Raw genomic sequence first — 21,342 nt, forward strand, 5'->3', positions numbered from 1 at the left:
ATCGATCACCACAGGCAAAAAGAAGCAGTCCTGAAAGGCGGGACTGCTGAAGTCTTTCCTTGCTTCAAGGATCAGCCCAGCCTGCGCCTTGTCTGCAACGCAAAACACTATTTTCCATTCCGGAGCAGAATATTCCCATATCAAAAAGGATACAATTTCTAACGCAGAATGATTATGGCGATTCGAATACTACCGATGACGCCTTTTCTTTTTAAAAGTAAGCCCCAGTTTTAGGGATACCTGAAAAACTCCCCCCACCCCCGCGCGGCTCCCTGCTAAGATACAGGTTCATTAATATGAATACGATTTTATTTCTGCCCTGCTCTTCTGCTTTCTGCCTTTCGTTCATTCAGCTGCTGCGTCTGGTTTCCAACTCCAGAACTGGGAAGAGATGTCTGGTGCTCTCTCTTCCTCCTGCCCCGATGGGGGCAAGGAGACCCTCACCCGCGCCCAATAACCGCATAACTTCCCCCCCCACAACTCACTTCCCTTTTCCAGAAAAGTGGAAATTCCATCCCGCGAATCGGGAGGGGTAGTTGCCCAGAGGCAACCGAGCGCCGCACCGTCGCGGACTTGAGCACGGGGCGCTTCTGGCAGGCGGCACCGGGCCCCCAGATGCTATCCGGCCATAGGGTGGGCCGGGTCGCTTGGATGGGAGACGGAGCAGGGCGGGCCGCTGGGGTGATCGCCCTCCTCCTCCTCCTCCCCCGCCCGGAGCGAGCAGCCTTTGGCAGGACGCGGCGGATGGGTGGCTCCCCCACCCCAGTCGACGGGCTGCAGTGCGGAGTTCTGGGCTGCAAGCGAGGAAGAGGAGGAACGGGGAGGAGCCTGCCGCCCTCCTCTTCCCCATCCCCCCGTTCCCCAATCCCCGACCGATCGTTTATAAAGCAGCATCCCCGGACCCATCGCTTTTTGCTCCTCGCCACCCACTGCTCGAACCTGCTCGGAGCCCAGCCCAGTTTAGCAGCCATGAGCCATTCCAGCAGCATCCGCGCCACCTCTTACCGCCGCACTTTCGGGCCGTCGCCCATGCTGTCGCCCAGGCCCTACTCCTCGTCCCACTTGGCCTCGGCTTCGTCGGCCACGCGGCTGCTGAGCGCACCTTCCGCCGGAGTCTCCCTGCGCTCCTACCGCGGGAGCGGCGGCGGGGGCAGCGCCCTGTTCCTGCGCACCGGCGCGCCGGTGATGGTGACCGCGCCGCCGCAGCGCTACGCCTACAGCGCCGAGAAGCTGGACTTCTCGGTGGCCGATGCCCTGAATCAGGAGTTTCTGGCCACCCGCAGCAACGAGAAGCAGGAGCTGCAGGAGCTCAACGACCGCTTCGCCAGCTTCATCGAGAAGGTGCGCTACTTGGAGACGCAGAACGCCGCCCTGCTGACCGAGCTGGGCCAGTCCCGGGCCAAGGAGCCCACCCGCGCCTCCGACCTCTTCCAGGACGAGTTCCGCGAGCTGCGCCGGCAGGTGGACTCGCTGGGCAAGGACCGTGACCGCCTGCAAGTCGAGAGGGACAACCTGGCCGAGGACTTGGCCGCCCTCAAGCAGAGGTGAGTCCCCCCAAAACGGAGCCCGCGCTGGATAACTCGGGGTGCAGTGGGGGAAGCCCAAAGGGCGGTTCCGGCCTGGATCTGGGGAAAGAAACGAAACTTCGAGTTCTCCGTCAGGTTTTAGAAGAGAGGTGGGGCAGATGGAGCGAATGGGTTAAAAGTATAGAAAATTCGCTCTCTTACATTGGAGTAGTAGTAAGGGGGCGTCCAATAGAGAGGGAATGTCGGCTTTTTAAATTGGGCTGAATCTGTCCAGCTTACTAAAAAAATCACGCCTCTGCAGCGCTAAAAGAGAATGCCTTAAGCATATGCAGAGTGCTTTTCCTCGACCCAAATTCAGAAGTCTCAGGTAACTCCGTCTTTGAGAAAAGGACGGGTTTCTTGCCAATGATGGGGTCATTAGCTGAGGAGTTGGGATGGGCTCCCAAAGAGAAGGAGAGATCAGCTGGCCCTAAGAAGGGCACAGGGGAAAATAAAAAGAGTACTCTAAAAAACGGATGGCTCTCCGCACTTTGTAACATGATGAATAAATTAGTAGGAGCCGAATAATGTATGGCTGCTGAATAATAGATGCATAATAATGGATGCTTGTTCTTTGCTACCTACCGGTCTATAGAAAGCAAATGTGTGAATAAAAGCATAAGAGTCAGAAGACCGGAGTCTTTGCATTGTAGCCTTTTATCCTCTGTGATGATAAAGGAATTGTAATGATTTGGATCTCATGGGTCAGGAATCAGGTTTATCTCCTGCCTTAAGGGGAAAAAAAATTGGCCTGTGTTCCTAAGCAAGGGTAAGCTGCTCTGAACGCTGTAGTAGAGAGACTTTCCTTTGTGAGCAGCTGTATCCCAGACCCATTCTGGGTCTCTCAAAGTGTTGCATTTAGAAAGAAAAAGAAGAAGAGAAAGCTGTCAGGCAGACCCTGTATCAACATAAAGAAAAGAGTTTTAGTATATCAGAGGTTGGAGGGGAAGGAAGCTGCCCAGCCTTGGAAACTGGGGCGCAGAAGAGAAGATGCAGATGGGGTGGGTGTGCTGTGCATAGAAAAGAGGTCCTTGAGATGAGCTTGTGGAGAGGGGAGGTGAAGGGGGAGAAGGGTGTGGTGGGGATGAGTCTGGCAGACATGACGTGATGGGGAGGAGGGAGGGGGAGGCTGTTGCAGGGCAACAAGGCAAGAAAACCAGGCATTTGGAAAAGAGGAGGCTGGGCTAAAGATGGGGTGGGGCAGGAGAGAAGGTGGGGAGTGAGAAGAGGGAGGAACCTTCTGGCCCAGATGGAACTCCGCCACTTGTTTGGCTTGGTGGCAATCTCTTCTGTGACATCTGGGAAGCCCAGGGAAGGGATGTAGGAGAACCTCTCTGGTTGGAGATCTCTCTGAATGGCTGTCAGAAGACATGGAGGAATTAATGCAAGTTGGCAAAGGGAAGAGCAATGGTTTGCAGCCAGGCTGCAAACGCCAGGAACGAACAATGAGGATGAGGACCCGGTGGCCTTGCAAGGAGCCTGCTTCTTTGCAGCAGAATCGGGGTTTTTTTCCTGCTTTTTCATTTGTTTTTCATTTGTATTTATATTCCAGTGGAAGAGAAGCGTGACTGTGTTCCCTTGGGCATTGTGAAGTGTGGTTGGTTCTCCTCCAAGCTGGCAGGGCTCATGCTGTGGCAGATAGGGAGGTGGGAAGGAGGAAAGACGAGACGAACATTAGATGCCAAATCTTGGAAGGGAGGCAGCTCGACTCATTTAGACATGCAAAACATTATGGAGCACCCGCTTTTCCAATAGATCCTCCTCCTTCTTCCCCATCTTACTTGTCCTCTTGGGACAGGAAAAAAAAAAAGAATTTATCCTCCAAAATCCAAATTTTTCAGATGCTTCGGTTTTTACCCAAAATAGTCTTATAGATTATTAATTCTGCAAGGAGCATGGAATGAAAATGGTTTCTCAAATCAATTTTCAAGCTACTTAACTTCATTCCAGCTGCATCTCTGCTCTGTCCTATTCCCAGGTCTTTCTTCTTTTTACTTTAGAGGTCAGAGAATCGGTGAACAGGGTTCTTACTTATTTATTTTTAACGGTGCCTACGTACAATTATTTTAGGCTGCAGAGAGGTTTATGTAATCTTTTAATACCACAGTCATAGGTTAAGAACTAGGTGTGATCAATGTCCAGAAGCAAGAATACGGCCTGAATCTTAACTTGCATAGCACATTTGCCAAGCTGTTCTATTTCGCTTGGTTGCCTGAAAATAGAAGCGAACAAGAGAAGAGATGGAATATTGTTTCTGGTATCGATGCGTGGGTTAATTTTGTGGGTTAGGGCTGAGTTTGCTTAAAAGTTGTGGACCTCATAGGCCAGATGAAAGCAACCAATTCTGTAGCATTCTAGCCCAATTTCTGCTTTGGGGCTGCTCTCTGCCCTCTACAGGATGGATGAGGAAATGCACAAGCGAGAAGATGCTGAAAACAACCTGGTTCTCTTTCGCAAGGTGAGCCAAGCCTCTTCTGGGCGGGAGAGCACTAGAGGAGGGAATGGCATGCTTGGCTCTCACACCCCCTTATACGCCCCTCCCTGCACGGGTCCTTTCAGATTCATGACTCACCCTGCCACATGCAGACAGCCATGCTTTTTTGTTTTCTTGTTTACACGGCAAGGCATGCATGCGTCCACGTTTGTTTCCATGGGTTCATATGCTTTAAGCTGCAAGGCTTGTTTGTGAAATCTCTGTTTGGCAGCTGCGCAAGCTTCTGATTGTGCTGGAAGCACACTCTGTCCCTGGAATCCCAGGCCACCAGACCCCTCCTCCCATTCTCTGCTGTCCATTTTACTCCTTAAATTAACATGGAAAGTGGTGGGCAACTTGCTGGGGTTCTGATCAGCCTTCCTTCCCCCTCCCCTCCCCGCCTCCTCCTGTCCCCCTGATAGGATGTGGACGATGCCACCCTTTCACGCCTGGAACTGGAGCGCAAGATCGAGTCCCTCATGGATGAAATTGAATTCCTCAAGAAACTGCACGAGGAGGTAAGGAGTAGAAATGGGCTGGCGCCAGGGGTGTAAATCCAGCAGGTTCTGACAGGTTCTGGAGAACTGGTAGCGGAAATTTTGAGCAGAACTGGCAAATATCACCTCTGGCTGGCCCCAGAGTGGGGTGGGAATGGAGATTTTGCAATATCCTTCCTCCAGGAGTGGGGAGGGAATGGGGATTTTGCAGTATCCTTCCCCTGGAGTGGGGTGGGAATGGAGATTTTTGCAGTATCCTTCCCCTGCCACGCCCAGCAAGCCACATCATACCCAGCAAACCACGCCCACAGAACAGGTAGTAAAAAAAATTGGATTTCACCACTGGCTGGCATGCAACTCTTACCCCTTTCACTGGCTAATAGATTTGGCTTTTTTGAACAACCGTAGACTTATGGGAAACAGGACCATTTTGGGGCTGCTGTAGGAAATCATCCTATACCGTAGTAGTGTATTTTCTCAAAGGTAATGGTATCAGTCGTGGAAGGAGGTAGGTGGTGCCACAATGAGCAGAGCAGGTGCCTCAAGAAGGATGGTGGGAGACTAATGTAGCCAGGATAGGAAATCCCATGGCTTCTAGATCCTCCAATCCCATCTATTACGCTTGAGAGTTAAGAGATGCTGGCAGCTGGAAGTTCAACAGCATCTGGAAGGTGACAGGTTCCCCGTCCTTGGATTTGCGATTATTATTATTTTTTTAGGCAACCCTGCAGCAAAGATGTTGCTTCTGGGCCATCTAGTGGTGCCTGGCAGGAAAACATCTGCATCTCCAACCCCACCCTTGGATGTGTGGGCTGGATGACTGGTCTGCACTGTAGTTTTGCGGGGCAGATTCACTTGAGGAAGTAATACAAGCGGCCGATGGCTGCTTTTGCACTTTAATGCTCAGTGGGGATATATCTTTTGGGCATCTCTCTTCCATATGATGTCATGTCTGAGTAGTTCTCTGTCAAGATTGCCTTCTCTGTGCTGCGCTCTTCGCCACTGAATTATGGTCCCTAATCTCACCTACCTGTTTGCAGCGTATGTGATGCTTACCCTAAAAGGATCTTTCTTGGTGTGTCTGATAAACTCTCCCCACCCCCACCTGATGCACGCAGGAGCTGAACGACATGCAAGTGAGCATACACAGCCAGCAGCAGGTGCAAGTGGAGGTGGAGCAGGCTAAGCCGGATCTGACCGCTGCCCTGAGAGAGATCCGCACTCAGTATGAAAGCATCGCGGTCAAGAACCTGCAGGAGGCTGAGGAGTGGTACAAATCCAAGGTGCCTAAAATGTGGGGTGATAAGAAGACGACGGTGGGGCTACCGCGCGATTAATAGGATGCTTTTGCGAAACATTGTAGAGCGTAAGGAAGATGACCTCACTGGGAATATGCAGGATGCATATTCCCGTTGAGGACCCAGATTGTTGGGGGGTGATATGCTGATTCTGTAAACCGCTTAGAGAGGGGCTGTAAAAGGACTATGAAGCGGTATATAAGTCTAAGGGCTATTGCTTTTGCTATGCATTATTGACTTTATTAGATTTATATGCCGCCCTGTCTCACTGTCCCATGACAAAAGAGGCTGGAACGTTTTTTAAGTCCAGGACAAAGAGACTACACTTAGAAATGGCTCGAGTAGGCACCTCTGTAATTCATCAGAGCAGTGTTTTTCCTCAAGCTTAGCCACTTTAAGATGAGTGGACTTCAACCCCCAGAATTCCCCAGCCAGTAGGGGGAGCCCTAACACAGAATAAACGCTGTCTTTTTTTTTTGATGCATCAAGAAAATAGCTGCTTAGTGGAAAAGGAATTTTCTTATTACCAAAAAACTTATTGATATGGCAAGATAATAAACCGCTTAGGGTGCAGGTTGGCCCCCTCCCACTTCTGGAGGGTTTACTTGACATGGGGCGCAACGCCTCTTCGTCGCTCTTTAGATGCATGCACTGCTGTAAGACAGTGTGGCTTGGTTGGTGCTTGTAATGAGTGAGTTCCACTAATGTATCGTTTGTGGTGTGGGTCAAAGAAAATAGAGGGACAGCCATAAATCAGACTGGTGATGCTGGCTTCCTGTGTATCAGATTTTCCTCACTGAGGGAAATCCAGCCACTGCTGTAGAATATTACAGGTAATCCTTGACTTCTTTAACCAGTTGCTTAGCAACTGTTTGAAATTACGACAGACCCTGGAAAAAAAAAAACCTTCGTGACTCTGATTCAAAGTTCTGACATTTGCCCCTCTCCCACCATCACATGATTTACAGGTTTGGCGCTTGCAGCCAGCCTGCATTTATTATGGCCATTGGCAACACCCCACAGTCAAAGTGACTGTGATTTATGATGTGTGTGTCAGAAACAGGGTTTATTTTTGATTTCCAGCAAAACCAAGCATCGCGAACAATAGGTTTGCTTAATGACCACCACAAAAAAAGGTCCTAAAATTGGGTCCGGTCACATGGTGACCTGCTTTACATTCATCATGACTTATAACTGTCATTTCGGGCTCAATTACGGACGAAACTTGAGGATTACCTGCATAAAGAATGGGTCCAATGCTCTGGTCCCTGGCTAGTCTATGAAATTTCCACAGAGGGAAAAGAGGCTCGTGAGAAAAGTTCTGTATGGACCTTGGGCTTGTGTTATCAATTCCCCTCCAGTTAGATAATTGTGAATGAGTTCCGGTAGAGTCTGCTTAGGAGTTATTTTGGGGTTCCTTCTTTCCCTTCTCTTGATGTTCCCAAATTCTTGGGTAGTGACGCAGTGGTTAGAATGCAGTATTGCAGGTTAACTCTGCATTCCACTGCCAGGAGTTCAGTTCTCACCAGGCTCAAGGTAGACTCAGCTGTTGTGGTCCGCCAGCAGCCTGCGGAGCTGGCAACGGAGTCGGACAGCAATGAGGCTGAGGTGGGGCCAGGGCCATTGGGGAATGAGATACGGACTCCAGAGCCTCCAGAGACTGATAGTAGTGAGGCAGAGGAACAGGAGGAGCCTGTTCCTAATGCACACATGAGAAGAGCTGCCAGAAGGCAAGAGCAGCTCAAGCAAAGAGGATGACTCAGGAGTAGGGCCAAGAGATGATTGGCCCCTCCCATAAGGCTTAAAACAGACTAGCAATGGCGTTTGGGCTTTGCCAGAAAACAACATTGGTAGCTTCGTCTTCTCGCATTTATTTTTGTATCTGTGACTTCTGAACGTTTGCCAACAAAGGCCTTTGGCAGTTTGCCTAAATGGACTAAGGTTTGTGATAGGACTGAGGAATTTGTGTTGGGAGGAATTTGCTTTAATTTAGTTGAACTACGCTGGGAATGAAGTAATTCTCAGCTTTTTGAATAGAGTTTGTTTGTTTTTTCACTTGACTTGAGTTTCCTACTATCTACTTGGGCCTGGGTCACAACATCAGCCTTCCATCCTTCTGAGGTTGGTAAAATAAGGACCCAGATTGTTGGGGGCAATCGATTGACTCTTTAAGCCACTTAGAGAGAGATGTAAAGCACTACAGAGCGGTATATAAGTCTAAGTGCTATTGCTTTTGCTGTTCTTTGCAGTTTGCTGACCTGTCAGATGCAGCCAATCGGAACCACGAGGCCCTTCGCCAGGCCAAACAGGAGATGAATGAATCTCGCCGTCAGATCCAGTCCCTGACCTGTGAGGTGGATGGACTCAAAGGAACAGTGAGTAAAATACCACTTCTGCTCTCAACCTGGGTCAGTAGCAGATTGTGGCATAGGTCAAAGAACAAAAGAGAGAGAAATCACAGGTCAATTGACAATGCTGTTTTAGCTTTCTCGTGCCCTGCGTGGTGAAATCCAAAAGGAAAGATTGATTACAGCAATCAGATTTCTGGCTCTGACCAGCAAAAACTCATATAGGATCAAGGATTTTGAGAAGCCACCTTCCTTCAGCTGAGCCGGCTTGGGTTTTAAGAACTTCAGGTAGAAAGCACCTCGTTTCTGCTTTATCCTCACTGGAGGACAGGAACACAAAAAGGGCCTTCTTGTTGATGACTCCTCCCAGGCTTTAGAGAATCACTAAATTGACTCTGTCTTCTTTAATTTCCTGGTGGTGGCAAAGACCTTGTTCAGGCAGTTTTGGGGCCCTTAGGATAATTTGTCAGTAACTGAAACAGGTATGTTGTTCATTTTTTAATTCAGTTGCATTTTAATCAAATTTGTGGGTGTTGATAGCCTTGAGCACCGTTTATGATGGAAAGGCAGACTGTAAATGCAATAATATCAAGTCCAGATAGCTATCAAGCTATCTGGACTTAACTGCTTTTGAAGTCTGTTGAGGTTAGCTCTGCATCCCCAGGATCACCTTGACTGCTTGTGAACGAGTGAGATTTGGGGAGTCAGTGGTTTGCGCATCCATTTCATGGATGTTGATCTTGGTGTGTCTTGCTCTTCGTCTTGCTAGAATGAAGCCCTGCTGAGACAGATGCGAGATCTTGAGGACCAATATGGGGCTGAGGTGGGCTCCTACCAAGAGACAGTGGGGCGGCTGGAGCAGGAGATCCAGCACATGAAGGAAGAGATGGCTCGGCACCTTCGGGAGTACCAGGACCTGCTGAATGTCAAGATGGCTCTTGACATTGAAATTGCCACCTACCGCAAGCTGTTGGAAGGAGAGGAAAATAGGTAGGTCAACAGCGGTCAGAACCTGCCCAGCTCATCTTTTAGGTTCATGGGCACATTTTGAATGTCATGGGTGCCACTGCTGAGTGACGACTGCAGGCAGCATGGTAAGACACAAAACACTGGAAAATGTAAATTGGTTTTGGGCAGACAAGGACTTACCTAAGAAACTGAGCATGAAGCAGAGATGAAGGTTGAGCCACAAAAGCTATTCATTGGGCTCCACCATTTTCTGCTTCAACACAACTTCTGGGTTGATGGGTGTAGTCAACTCTTACAAGGTCTTCCATTCAGCCTTCCCCAACACGTTGCCCTCCAGAAGCCTTGGGATTTTCAATTTTAAGAGTTCCTAATCAGTACAGACAGGGGCCACGAACTGTGTGGGAGGCAGTTCTAATGCACCTAGAGAACACCAGGTTGCAGAAGGCTGACCATCCTAAAATTTCTTGTCCCCACCCAACCCATTTTCTTTCCCTGAAATTTTAATTCAAACAAACGAGTCCTGCTCCTCGCTCCTAAAGGTCGTCAGTCTTTTCGTTTCCTAGCCTTCCTGATAGGTAGAGGCACTTTCCTCTGTTTCCACCAAACTTGCTCTAATGCACTCCCCTCCATCTTCTCTCAGCATTTTCATGTCTGGGCACGTGACCATCAGACCAGGTATATGTAGGAAAGTCTCTGGAATAATATAGGCCAGTCTTGTTTTGTGGGATGAGTGGCATGTATTTCAGAAAGTAGGAAGGGTGGGGGGCACTGGAAGCAGGGGTGGGTTATACTTACTTTTACTACCATTTTGTAACGGGATCGCGCGCATGCGCAGAACGTCAATGACAACATCCGGGTGGGTGGGCAGAGCCCGCCCCCGGTTTTACTACCGGTTCGCAAGAACCGGACCGACCCTGGGGCAACCCACCACTGACCGGAAGGTTTATCTACAGCAGTCTTGGTTACAGCTACAGCATTGGGAAAGATAGTCCTTCTTTTTACCTAGTTCTTAACGAAATTTTATAGGAGTATGTGAAGAGGAAGACAACCTTCTCCTTTTCTAGGAGGGATGCCAAAAAGCTATTTGAAAGGAAAAGTTTGGAAATGAACTTGTAGAAAGTTTCCGTAATGCTCACTGTAACGGCGTGCTGTATGTTCCCTGCAGGATTGCAGTGCCTGTCCAATCCATGGCATCTTTCAGCATCAGAACTGCAGGTGAGTCGATAGCCAGCATGGGTCCTCGGTGTACCCGCATGCTTTGGTGTTCTTTGACAAAGTTATGGGCTTCTGAAAGAGATTAGATTAGATTAGATTTATTTGATTTATGCTATGATGGTAGCAGTGGCATAGATGCTATGATGGTAGCAGTGGCATAGATGTCAGCAATATTCTGGCTGGACCCAAGCATCCCTTTGGCTATACTTTGCACACGCTTTGTTTCTGCCGAGCAATAACTTGAGGGGAGCATTTTGGCTCGATGGGAACAAGCTTGGTTTTGTGTGGCGGTCTCTCATGAAGCAAGAGTCAAACACATGGTTCTCCTCAGGATGAGAGTGCCCAGAACAGAGTTTGGGTCTCTCTTTTATTGGGATTCTTATAGGAAGGCATTTACATCAAAGACAACGACATCAGAAGGCATATAGAATCTTGTATAGCAATCACATAGCAAAACATAGCAATACATCCTGTGACATCCTGACCTTACATACTAATTGATCTCCACATAACTGTGTGTGAGAGGAACTTCTAAGATCTTTGTGAGATTTTTGTGAGAGGGATCTTATCAGGGGAAGGAATTCACACCATTGTTAGAGGTAAACATCCTGCTGCTTTACTTCTTTTGTATGTGATTCAATTAGCTGAGGTTTCCCACGCTAATCTGCACATAAGCAATCTCTCAAAGGGGTCCATATGGCTATATTGCAACAGTTTTGGAGGTTCCCTTATCTCAAGTTGTACAGGCAATCATGCCTTAGCCTCAGTTGCTTTTTCTTGGAAAGAAACCCCAAGGCTCCTTTGTTTCCCCCCACAACCCTCTACTTCCCTTTCTTTCTAATTTTTCCCACTTGGTAGCCAGAGGTCTTTCATGACGGGAGTCCGAGTGAAAGAAGATAACTGAGCTGCTGGGTGTTTGGGAGTTGTAGTTCTCAGTCCCCTGCATGACCTTGGATGGGGAACCCTTGAATGATGAGCCTTTTCTCTCTCAAACCTCCCTCCTCCTTAGTTTCAGAGCCGGATCCAAGTGTAGACAGCCATACCCGGAAGACGGTGCTGATCAAAACCATTGAAACCCAGGATGGAGAGGCAAGTCAATGATCTGTTCATACGGGACATTTGTGTGAAAGAACAACTCGGGGCAGAGGTGTGATTTTTAAGTTGTGGAGGTTGGACCTAAGCCTAGGGCATAGCAAAAAACAAACAAACACAGCAACTCCAGAGGCCTAATTAAAGTTTTGTTGTTATTTCAGTCAACCAAAAGAAATCTGACTTGATCAAATTTCTGAGGGGCGCCAGGATGGGGAAGGATTGACCTGTGCTGTTCTCACGGCTTGGCCTTTTCTCTCCCTGCAGGTGGTGACCGAATCAAGGAAGGAGCAGAGAGCCGAGATAGAGAAGTGAGGCTGGCCACCCCAGCAAGGTCCCCTGGGCCACTGAGAGAGGCACTAAGCTCACCTCTTTGCAAAAGTCCCAGTCGCAGATCCCCCTCTTCCCTCACTAAGCCACACTGGCCTTATTTACGATGGTGATGCTGATGATACCTCTTACCACTGGCAGCCTTCCCACATTGTTCCGGGCTTCCTGAGCCAGCCCTCTCTGCCCTTTGGACCGTATTCTGTTCACAACCTGGTGGTAGTCCCAGCAATAACCACCAATGGTCTTGGGAGTGGAGATGGCTTCCCCCTGCTTTTTTCTTCCACCGCCTCCTACCTCTTCGTATCACATTCCTTCTCATCTCCCCCTGCAAAGAGCCCTTCTCCAACCAGTACCCCCAAAACCAAGCTGCCTTCCTGTAAAGTACCACTCACAAAGCCAGCCCACCCTAGGAACCAATTTGCCATGTACGTTTAGATTGAATCTAAAGGCTGTGGCCTTCCAGCTGTTGTGGAATTAAAACTCCCAGCCTCCTAAGTCATACAGAGTGTTGCTGGGACTTGTAGTTTAGCAGCAACTGGAAGGCCCCAGGTTCCCTACCACTGCCAAACACTTAGATGGCTGCAGGTTGGCAGGCTCTGACAACTTGCAAGGCCCACTAAGCACACCAACCTGGAAGCACCAAAGAAGGCCGGGAGCTTGCTCACAACCTTGTTTTACTGCTCTTGTTGAATCTAAACAGTTCTATGTGCTGGCCACAGACACCCCTCGTGGTTTACAAAGATTCCCAAGAGAATCATGATAGGAACATGCTTTATCCAGGTGCGATAGGCTTGGCTTCCCAATCAGTTCTCGCTCCTGTGAACTTACTTTGAGAAGGTGCATCGTTAGCTTCAGGTCATCGGTACTGGCCAACTTTATAGGGCTATTTTAAGGTTGACAAGGTAATGCAACTAAAGCATTTTAAAACATTAAATGGTAACCAGTGTTAATTTCCTCAGTTGTCAAGCCCCAATCTGGCTGTCTCCAGATGTGCTGACTCCAATTCTCATAATTCCTAAGCAGCACGATGCTGGCTGGGATTGTGAGAGTTAATTAAATGCATCAAGGGAGTATAATTGGAGAATAGTACTTCAGCTCTCAAACAAGCTCCCAAATGAAGTCGTATAAAACAGCTGATTCATTGTCTTTTATTGTTCCAAGCCAATTTTATAAGGGAATCTTTAAAAAAAAATCTCCAAAATAAGCCTTTTTGACAGTTAGTGCGTTGTTTCCCAATACTGAAGGGTGCTAGTGGTAATTTTAAGAAACTGATCCAGTAGCTGTTTACACAGGAGCTTCAAGCCTTTCTTAACTGTTTGACGTCTTTCCATTCAAATATGATGTTTACTTCACTTTTTAAAATGGTGTCAACTTTGCCTTCTAAGACAGGGGTCTCCAACCTTGGCAACTTTAATAATAATAATAATAATAATAATAATAATAATAATAATAATAATAATAATAATAATAATAATAATAATAATAATAACAATAACAACAACAACAACAACAACAACAACAATAATAATTTAATTTGTATACCGCCCTTCTCCCGAAAGACTCAGGGCGGTTTACAGCCACAATAAAATACAAAAAACAACACATACAATGCTAAAAACAAACATTAAAAAACTTATTCAATTGGCCCCATTTAAAATACAATATCAGTAAAATTAATAAAAATTTAAACCCATAAAAATCAATTAAAAATTTTAAAAATTCAAGCCAGTCCAGCAAGACGAAATAAATAAGTTTTAAGTTCACGGCGAAAGGTCCGAAGGTCTGGTAGTTGTCGAAGTCCAGGGGGAAGTTCGTTCCACAGAGTAGGAGCCCCCACCGAGAAGGCCCTTCCCCTGGGGGCCGCCAATCGACATTGCTGGGCTGACGGCACCCTAAGGAGTCCCTCTTTGTGAGAACGCACCGGTCGCTGGGAGATAGAAGATGGCAGCAAAGATGGCAGCAAAGATGGCAGCAAAGATGGCTGGGGGATTCTGGGAGTTGAAGTCCGCCAGGCTTAAAGATGCCAAGTTTGGAGACCCCTGTTCTAAGACATAAGTGAAGCTAGAAAGCTATCTTAACACTTGAAATTGTGAGTCACGAGGAAGAGAACATTTTCCTGTTCAGCTCTTTAATGCTCCTCTGTCCAATAAGCAACATTTTTCTGCTCCCTTTCTGGGAGAAAGGACCAGGACAGGTTGAGATCACCATGGAATTCCCCTTCATCTGCACGGCATATAATTAAGGGTTGTGCAGACAAAGAAAGCAGATGAGCAGCTCTAGAAATCTGAAAAACATCAAACAATTGCCTTTAATTCACAAGGTCAAACAAACTGCAGAACAAAAAAAAAGCAAATAAATAAATAAATAAATAAATGCCTACTTCCAGTGGTGCTGACTCATGGCCTTAATAAGCAGGGATCTCATCATGTGTGAAAGGCATCCAAGGCTCCTGTTAAGCAGAAGTGGTCACCAAGAACTCAATGCAGCTCCTGAATCCCTTGTCTGTGGTCTTGAGAACCCCAGGGACTGTGTAAATGCAATCTCAGTTGGATTCCAAATGGCCAAAATGGGAGTGGTAGATCTTCCATTTGATTTAATATAACCGCAAATGGCAAAACACCTTAAAAGGCTATAGTCCTATTTTACCTTCTGACCCTATTGTCATAGGATCAGAAAAAAAGACTAGACGGTCTCTTCTTACAAAGAGACTGGACAGTCACTTTTCTGAAATAGCATAGGATCTCCTGTTTGATCAAGGGGCTGGACTAGAAGACCTCTAAGGTCCCTTCCAGCTCTATTCCGATTCTGATCACATCATATCCTTGTCTATTTACTGCTCTCAGAATACTGCCTGTCTTTCCTTCATGGCATCTGTGGCTTCTCGTAAGACAGGAGGTCTCGACCTTTTCTATACCCCCGCGCCCTTAGAATGCTTCTGATATATTCTTGCACCCCTTACAAAAATAAACAATTATATGCACATAATTATGCAGATGCACTATAATTTTGAAAGTTCTAAACCCAAATTTTCGCACCCCCTGGGATCTCGTCTCGCACCCCCGGTTGGGAACCCTTGTCATAAGAGATAGCATCAACCACTTCTTGCCAGTCTGTCCATTTTTAATCAGATCCATCTTTCTTTTCTCAAATCGGGATCTTCTTTCACACGTTGTCTTTTCTTTCCAACAATCTGAGGGCTTGTCTTCTCTTTCCTCTTATCCTGCCCTGATATTCCAGATGTCATCTTTTCCGATAAAGAGTATGGTAACCGTTGCATTTCTGCTACCAACTCCATTCTTTTCATCCCTGAAGATAGGCCAGGGCAGGAAGCAGAGCCCATCAAGACTAAAGGAACTGTTAAAGCTATATTAGCAGATTCTTGAAAGACTGACAGATTTTTCTCTCTCTGCTTCTCTTGTACCAAAGAGAATCTACATGGACCTGGGGTTTTTTCTCCCCTAACCCCCCTCATCTTTCATCTTTAAATAAAAAAGTCAACTGTTCTTTTTTAAGTTTTATTTTCATATTTCTATATGTTCTCTACCTTACTGGAAGAAAAAAAGCTACTATGGAGGCTTTCTACCTTAAACTTGGGAGTCATCTTGATAAGCAAGGAGTCTTTGTCTTCTCATTTCTCCAGATTTATTCCAGAAAGAAGATAACTTCAGGGAAATGCTTCTCTGTGGACGTTTGGTTCATCCCTCCAGTTCTCTCAGACCAAGACCAGCCAACTTTTTAATAGGTGGGGCTGATACTTATTTTTATTTTAACTAAGGGACACAGAATGGAGGGCTATTATAGAATAGAGGAAGCTAATTTTTGAAGGTGTTCTTTTGGCTCGAAGTGCCATCTTTGCTTGGTTTGAATTGCTACGGTACGAAATCACACGGTGCAAGGGAGTCATAAAATGGTACTTGAGCTCCTTACAATCTACACAGGGACCATAGGATGATGGAATGATTATACTTGTCCTTGGAGGTAGGAATTTCTGAAGCAGAAAGTCTCACTTAACCTCGATGACTTTTTCAGTAAGTTAGCAGCTGAAGTAGTCTCTATGATTATGCTTTCTCCCCTCCCCCATCACTGTTATTTATTCTTGATTTCTTAAACCTCATTAATGGTCCAGTAGGGATGTTAATTCTTTCCTTGAAAAGCAGTAAATGTAGAGCTACGGAAATTCTTGAAATCTGGCTCTAATAGAAGTTACTTTAATATCAGCTTTAACTGCTTGGTTGAGGTTAGGTAACCTCTGCCACATAGAAGCATTTCGGATCATGATTACTTACAGTTGGACAGCCCAGTTTCCCACCATTCTGATATATGAAAAGACCAGGAAAATTATCAGAATAGGCATATTGAAGAGAGAAAAAAAAATCCTCCCCCTCAATTTCCCATCATGCAAAGGAGCATTGAGTGCTGCCCCTTGGTGGCCAAAGGGGTAATTCACTTCTGATAAAAAACTGTAACTTATCTGATTCAAGACAGATTTGAAACTCAGAGCTGAGTTGCACTGTCAGTTTTTAAGCTATTTCCACTTTTATCTATTGTGCTTGTTTGTGGTCCATGTGCCTTGGTCTATGTGTAGCTCTATACTCTGGGTAAAGAACTCTTTACACCTGGTTGCAGGCGCCAGTTTGCATGTCAATATCTTGACTGGTTATTCCAGATTACTTCAGACCAGATCCCAATCCACATCTCCTCCTCTATTTTCCCTTTCAACCAGAGCCAAAAGGTGACTGGTATACTAGATCAGCTGCGGATCCTTTCCCTGTTGCTTGTTGGGTTCTTTTGTTTTGCTGCTTCCTTTGGTGTCTTGATATCTTTGGAGTTGCCAGATTTCCTTACAGATTACTTCTCATGAATATACTGGTTTCTTAAAATATTGCTAAAGCAACTGGGACCTGGCCCTCTTAAGGAGGGGGACAAGTAGAAGGTCAGAGAGCAGGGGAACACTTGCCTGGAATCTCTTCTCTACTAACTTTTTGAAGTTAGTAGTGAGTTCTCAGTACTTATGAACACAATGAAAGCAGAATATACTATGTTAAATGGAAGTCAATACGGTACAGTAAGGTTTTCAAATATAATATAGGGACACTCATAATGCTTTCTCACCTCATAAATCATACATCCGAATCCGCACAGTAATTCTTACAAAAATTAATATGAAAGATGATTTGCAAAAGGACTTGGAGCTTGTTAGAGAGAGTGCTGTGTAGCAGACCAAGTATCAAAGGCTTAAATGGGGACATCACATCAGTAACGTAAAATGGCCCAGAAGAGACATTATGAGGAAATCCATTTCCACTTAGTTTCTTCTATGAACTTGAACATAGAAGTTCATCTGAAGAAAGAGATGCTTGTAGTTTTCAATTGAGGTTCCTTAACCTGTGGGTCATACATACTATGAGTGACATTAGCCCAAAGGATGTTTGTTAATGCATTTAAGGTTATAGCTTTCCTATTAATTTCACCATGACTGAGGCATCAAATGGATGGTGATAGCTCCATCTTCACCTAATTCTTAAGTAGGATTATTTCCTCTGCTTTTATTTGCATTATTCCCATGATAGTCTATGCAGGAGCTAAAGAATGCAGGACAGCTACTTGGAAGACTGATATCTTGATTTCCAGGAAGTATCTGCTCTTGACTTAGAATGAATTTACAGAATCAATCTCTATTTGGGATTTAGATAATCAATACCACTTAGGGTTGCTAACTTCTATTGATCTTCAGTGGGTGCTTCTTACTATTGTTTAATATGCTGCAGAACGCGTAACTGGCAGCAGCTATGTCTTAGAGTCAGCCAATCATATTGAAACAGACAACCTTAATTTAATTGCAAAAAATACTGAGGTAGGTTATTCACAATTGAAAGGGGAAGCAGCTGGGAACTAAGCATCTTTATTCCTGAAAAGAATGTCCAATTGAGCCCCAAAACTGTACATTTATTTATTTATTTATTTATTTATTTATTTAATCATATTTATATACCGCCCTATCTCCCAAAGGACTCAGGGCGGTTTACAGGCACTTAAAAACACATAAATACAGTATAAAAACAATTAAAAAACTTATTCAAAAAGCCCGTTAATTAAAACATACAAATAAAACCCAATTAAAACCCATAAATTTAAAATCTAGCTCAGTCCTGCACAATTAAATAAGTGTGTTTTAAGCCCGCGGCGGAAGGTCCGAAGGTCCAGAAGCTGACGGAGTCCGGGGGGGTAGTTCGTTCCAAAGGGTGGAAGCCCCCACAGAGAAGGCCCTTCCCCTGGGCGTCGCCAGACATATGGAAATAAGATCATAGCTTTTATCCTCAGTTCAGTAATTCCAATTTTAATACCTCTTTAGTGTCTCATTTTGTTTGCATTGCTTTGGAAACTTTTTCTGGCACAATAATCTCATTATTATTTATAATTTGATTAGAATATTGTGATAGTACTTTAAACCATTTTACTTCATGGCTGTCCTGTCCTTTCTATCATCCAAAATCATGGGTAATCCTCTTATAAACATCTATACTATTGTTGGTAATTATATGTGTTTTCATACATCTTGCTCCTCCTCATTTTTGAGCTACAGGCAATAAAGTATGTAGCTTTGTAAAAAACTTAACAGAAGCTCAACAAGTCTTCAAAATATTTGCCCAGTAATAGTTGAGAACCTCTGTGCTATCAAGATAGCTTTTCCTGTCTTCTTCTGTATTACTCCAAAGGCTTTTATTTCCAGTCTTTAAGATCTTTTGTAACTTTTCTCTCTCTCAGAAGGACAGAGAAATTTTGTAATTTCTCTGTCTTTCTGTTGTTAAAATCAGAAATTGAACTGGCACCCTATTATGGTATTATTCAAGTTTACTTGTACAAATTGAAGGAAACTTTTTCAAGGTTGTTTCCCTGATCCCATTTTGCAACAAGTTCAGTAATACCTTGCTTCAAATACCTGCTGCACACCTTCAGGATCAGTAATTTCTAGCTGACTTAAAGCACAGACGTCTCTGGTCATAGACTTGCCAACTGCCAAATCCAATTTAACGATTCTGTGGGAAAACTGCCTTTCTGGCTATTTTATCTTTTTACCTATATTTCTCCTTCCCTGTTGAGGAACAGTTTTAAAGTCTTAGTAGCTACAGTACTCTAAAGCAGGAAGTTGATGACACAGGAAGTACACAATGTCATGCTATCTAATGCAGGGGTCTCCATCCTTGGCAACTTTAAGACGTGTGGATTTCAACTCCCAGCTTTGCTGGCTGAGGAACTCTGGGAGTTGAAGTCCACATGTCTTAAAGTTGCCAAGGTTGGAGACCCCTGATCTAATGGACCTTCCCACCACAACTCTGGATCATCAGCCTATATCCAGGCAGACCCTCACTTTAATTTCATCCTTCCAGCTTTTGCTTTTTATAGCAAGATAGTTTAGCATTTTATTTTTTGTGAGTGTGTAATTGAAAGAACTTTATTAGATATTATCTACACAAAATTAAATTTTAGACCATTACTGAAGTTGGCTTTCATTGTAAAATACAAGAAATTTTCCCCATGGGGACCACAGCATTTCCCCCTTTTCCTAGCCAAACCAATCCTACAAATTAACTAAGAAAATAAAGCATCTTTTGATAGTAAGCAAGGCGGCTTAAAACATTGAGAAAACAACAGCATTGTTTCCTTGCACAGATGCGTAAATCTTACCAGCTTTACGCTTGAAAGTGGCTATTCCATGACTCAGAATGGGTTCCAAGCTTGAGATTTCTGGCAAGGTAGGAATGGCATTGAAACAGCTTCAACACACTTTGATGTTGCCATGTTTTACACAGCTTTACTACTTCTTGGCCTCCCAGTGTGCATTTCCTTGTAGAGAGCAGCATACAATACTCATTTCTGTACAGGGTGGAAGGGCCCAAATAATATTTCCTGTGATCAGTTCCTTATAAATGGCCCTGGCACGTTACAGAACTCGTTTGGATTCTGATACTTTGCACCTTCTCCCCTTTATCCCAAAAATAAATGATAGGTTGTTGAAAAACTTTGGGCTTATCCTTTATGGGCTTTGGTACTGATTTCCTGCTTTTCGTTAGCTGTCGATTTCCGTGTTCCTGGCAGAGCTAGTAGAGATTCCTGGTGCTAACTCTTCCCATGCCAATGGATCTCTGCACTGCTCCTGCTATGCTATGCTATGCTAATCTTGTCAATCCCAGTTCCTGCTTTTGGATATCTACATCAACTGGCTCTCCAGAACACCTTTCCTTGCAATTAGGCTTGCTTTATTAAATATCTAGCTTGGGGAAAGATGATGTAGTTTGCCCAGGTAACAACTCAACCCATTACAGTACATATTCTGGTGAAGAAGCAGGAGACATGGAGAAGCAGAAGACATGGAGGGGTGGCAGTCATTCTGTTCCTGGTGCTTCCTGATCTCTCCTGAATAATGTTGGTTTTGTGATGCCCATGGTCAGTGTGTGGAATAGGCCACGTATGCTTTGAACCAGCCAATAAATTTAATGTGAAGAGTGTCTTGCTGCCTGTTTTTTTGGGTGTGTGTATGTGTTTTGAATGTCAACAGACTTTTCCCCGCAGAACTCCAAGCTCTGGTGCTGTTTGATTTTGTTAAAGCCAGGAGGATACTGACAACCTCTACTAAGTTCGCTTAGATTTGTCAAGCAACACAAAAAGGACATTAATTTTCTCTACCATTTAAAAACTCTTCTGTGACCTGATTCATGCATTGCACTAAGCCCTAGCTTCTAATGGTTGCACATGTGAACCCAACCAACTGAATATTTGTTAACAAGCCATAATTAAGAAACCATGGCTGGACATAATAGTGAAGAACTGTCTCTTTTCAGTCGAATAGTTCACAAAGTTGCACAGAAAAGACCTTGAGCAGCACATATGGCCCCAAAGCAGCTAATCCACTAAATTGGCTTAATTCCATGATTAAATACTAGCTAAACTACTTTCTGTAAATACTGACTTAACAAAAATTGTGTGTGGCTTATAAAGCTCCAAAAGCATCAAAAGTGTAACAGTTAAAAAACAGACATATTAATTATTCAAAAACAGTGCAGGTATAAAAGCTCTGGCTTTATGCTGTGCTTTAGACAAAATACCAAGAATGTCATCCTCACTGAATGCGAAATCTGAAAAAAAGATCGACATGCATCTGATTCAAAGCCTGCAGAGGGATTGAAGCACATCTGAAAAAAAATATGTGATGGCCTTTTAAACAGTTGAGCATGAAGCAAGGGTTGGGCTCAGTGGTCCAGCTGCTTGGATTATAGGATATTATTACTTTTGCTTGGCAAAAACTCTTAAAAGCACATTTGATAAGCCACCGAAACCTAGTGAAAAGTAATCATTAGTATGGCCCTGATTTTCTTCTCACTTATTAACAATAAAGTGCATCTGAAAGAAAATGTTCTGATTCCAGTCGCACCAGTCACACGCACAGCAATAGGTGCTGTGCTCTATTGCATAACTCTTATAGCAATATCCCCCAAAATCGCCCAGGTCACAAACTCCTCTCCCAAGCAGTTTAGGGAGTAAGTCCAAGCACACACACAC

At 44.9% G+C, this 21,342-nt stretch overlaps 1 protein-coding gene across 1 annotated transcript; it reads left to right on the forward strand.

Annotated features, from left to right (window-relative positions):
* The first annotated feature begins 902 nt into the window (after positions 1-902).
* On the forward strand, positions 903-20,281 carry PRPH (peripherin). Its single transcript, XM_058172428.1, has 9 exons — positions 903-1,544; positions 3,963-4,023; positions 4,461-4,556; positions 5,654-5,818; positions 8,083-8,208; positions 8,951-9,171; positions 10,316-10,365; positions 11,375-11,454; positions 11,722-20,281. Exons 1-9 carry the CDS (start codon positions 970-972, stop codon positions 11,767-11,769), a joined length of 1,422 nt encoding a protein of 473 aa, XP_058028411.1. The 5' UTR covers positions 903-969; the 3' UTR covers positions 11,770-20,281.
* The last annotated feature ends 1,061 nt before the right edge of the window (positions 20,282-21,342 follow it).

Source organism: Ahaetulla prasina, chromosome 2 (genome assembly GCF_028640845.1).
Source record: "Ahaetulla prasina isolate Xishuangbanna chromosome 2, ASM2864084v1, whole genome shotgun sequence".
NCBI classification, from domain to species: Eukaryota; Metazoa; Chordata; class Lepidosauria; order Squamata; family Colubridae; genus Ahaetulla; species Ahaetulla prasina.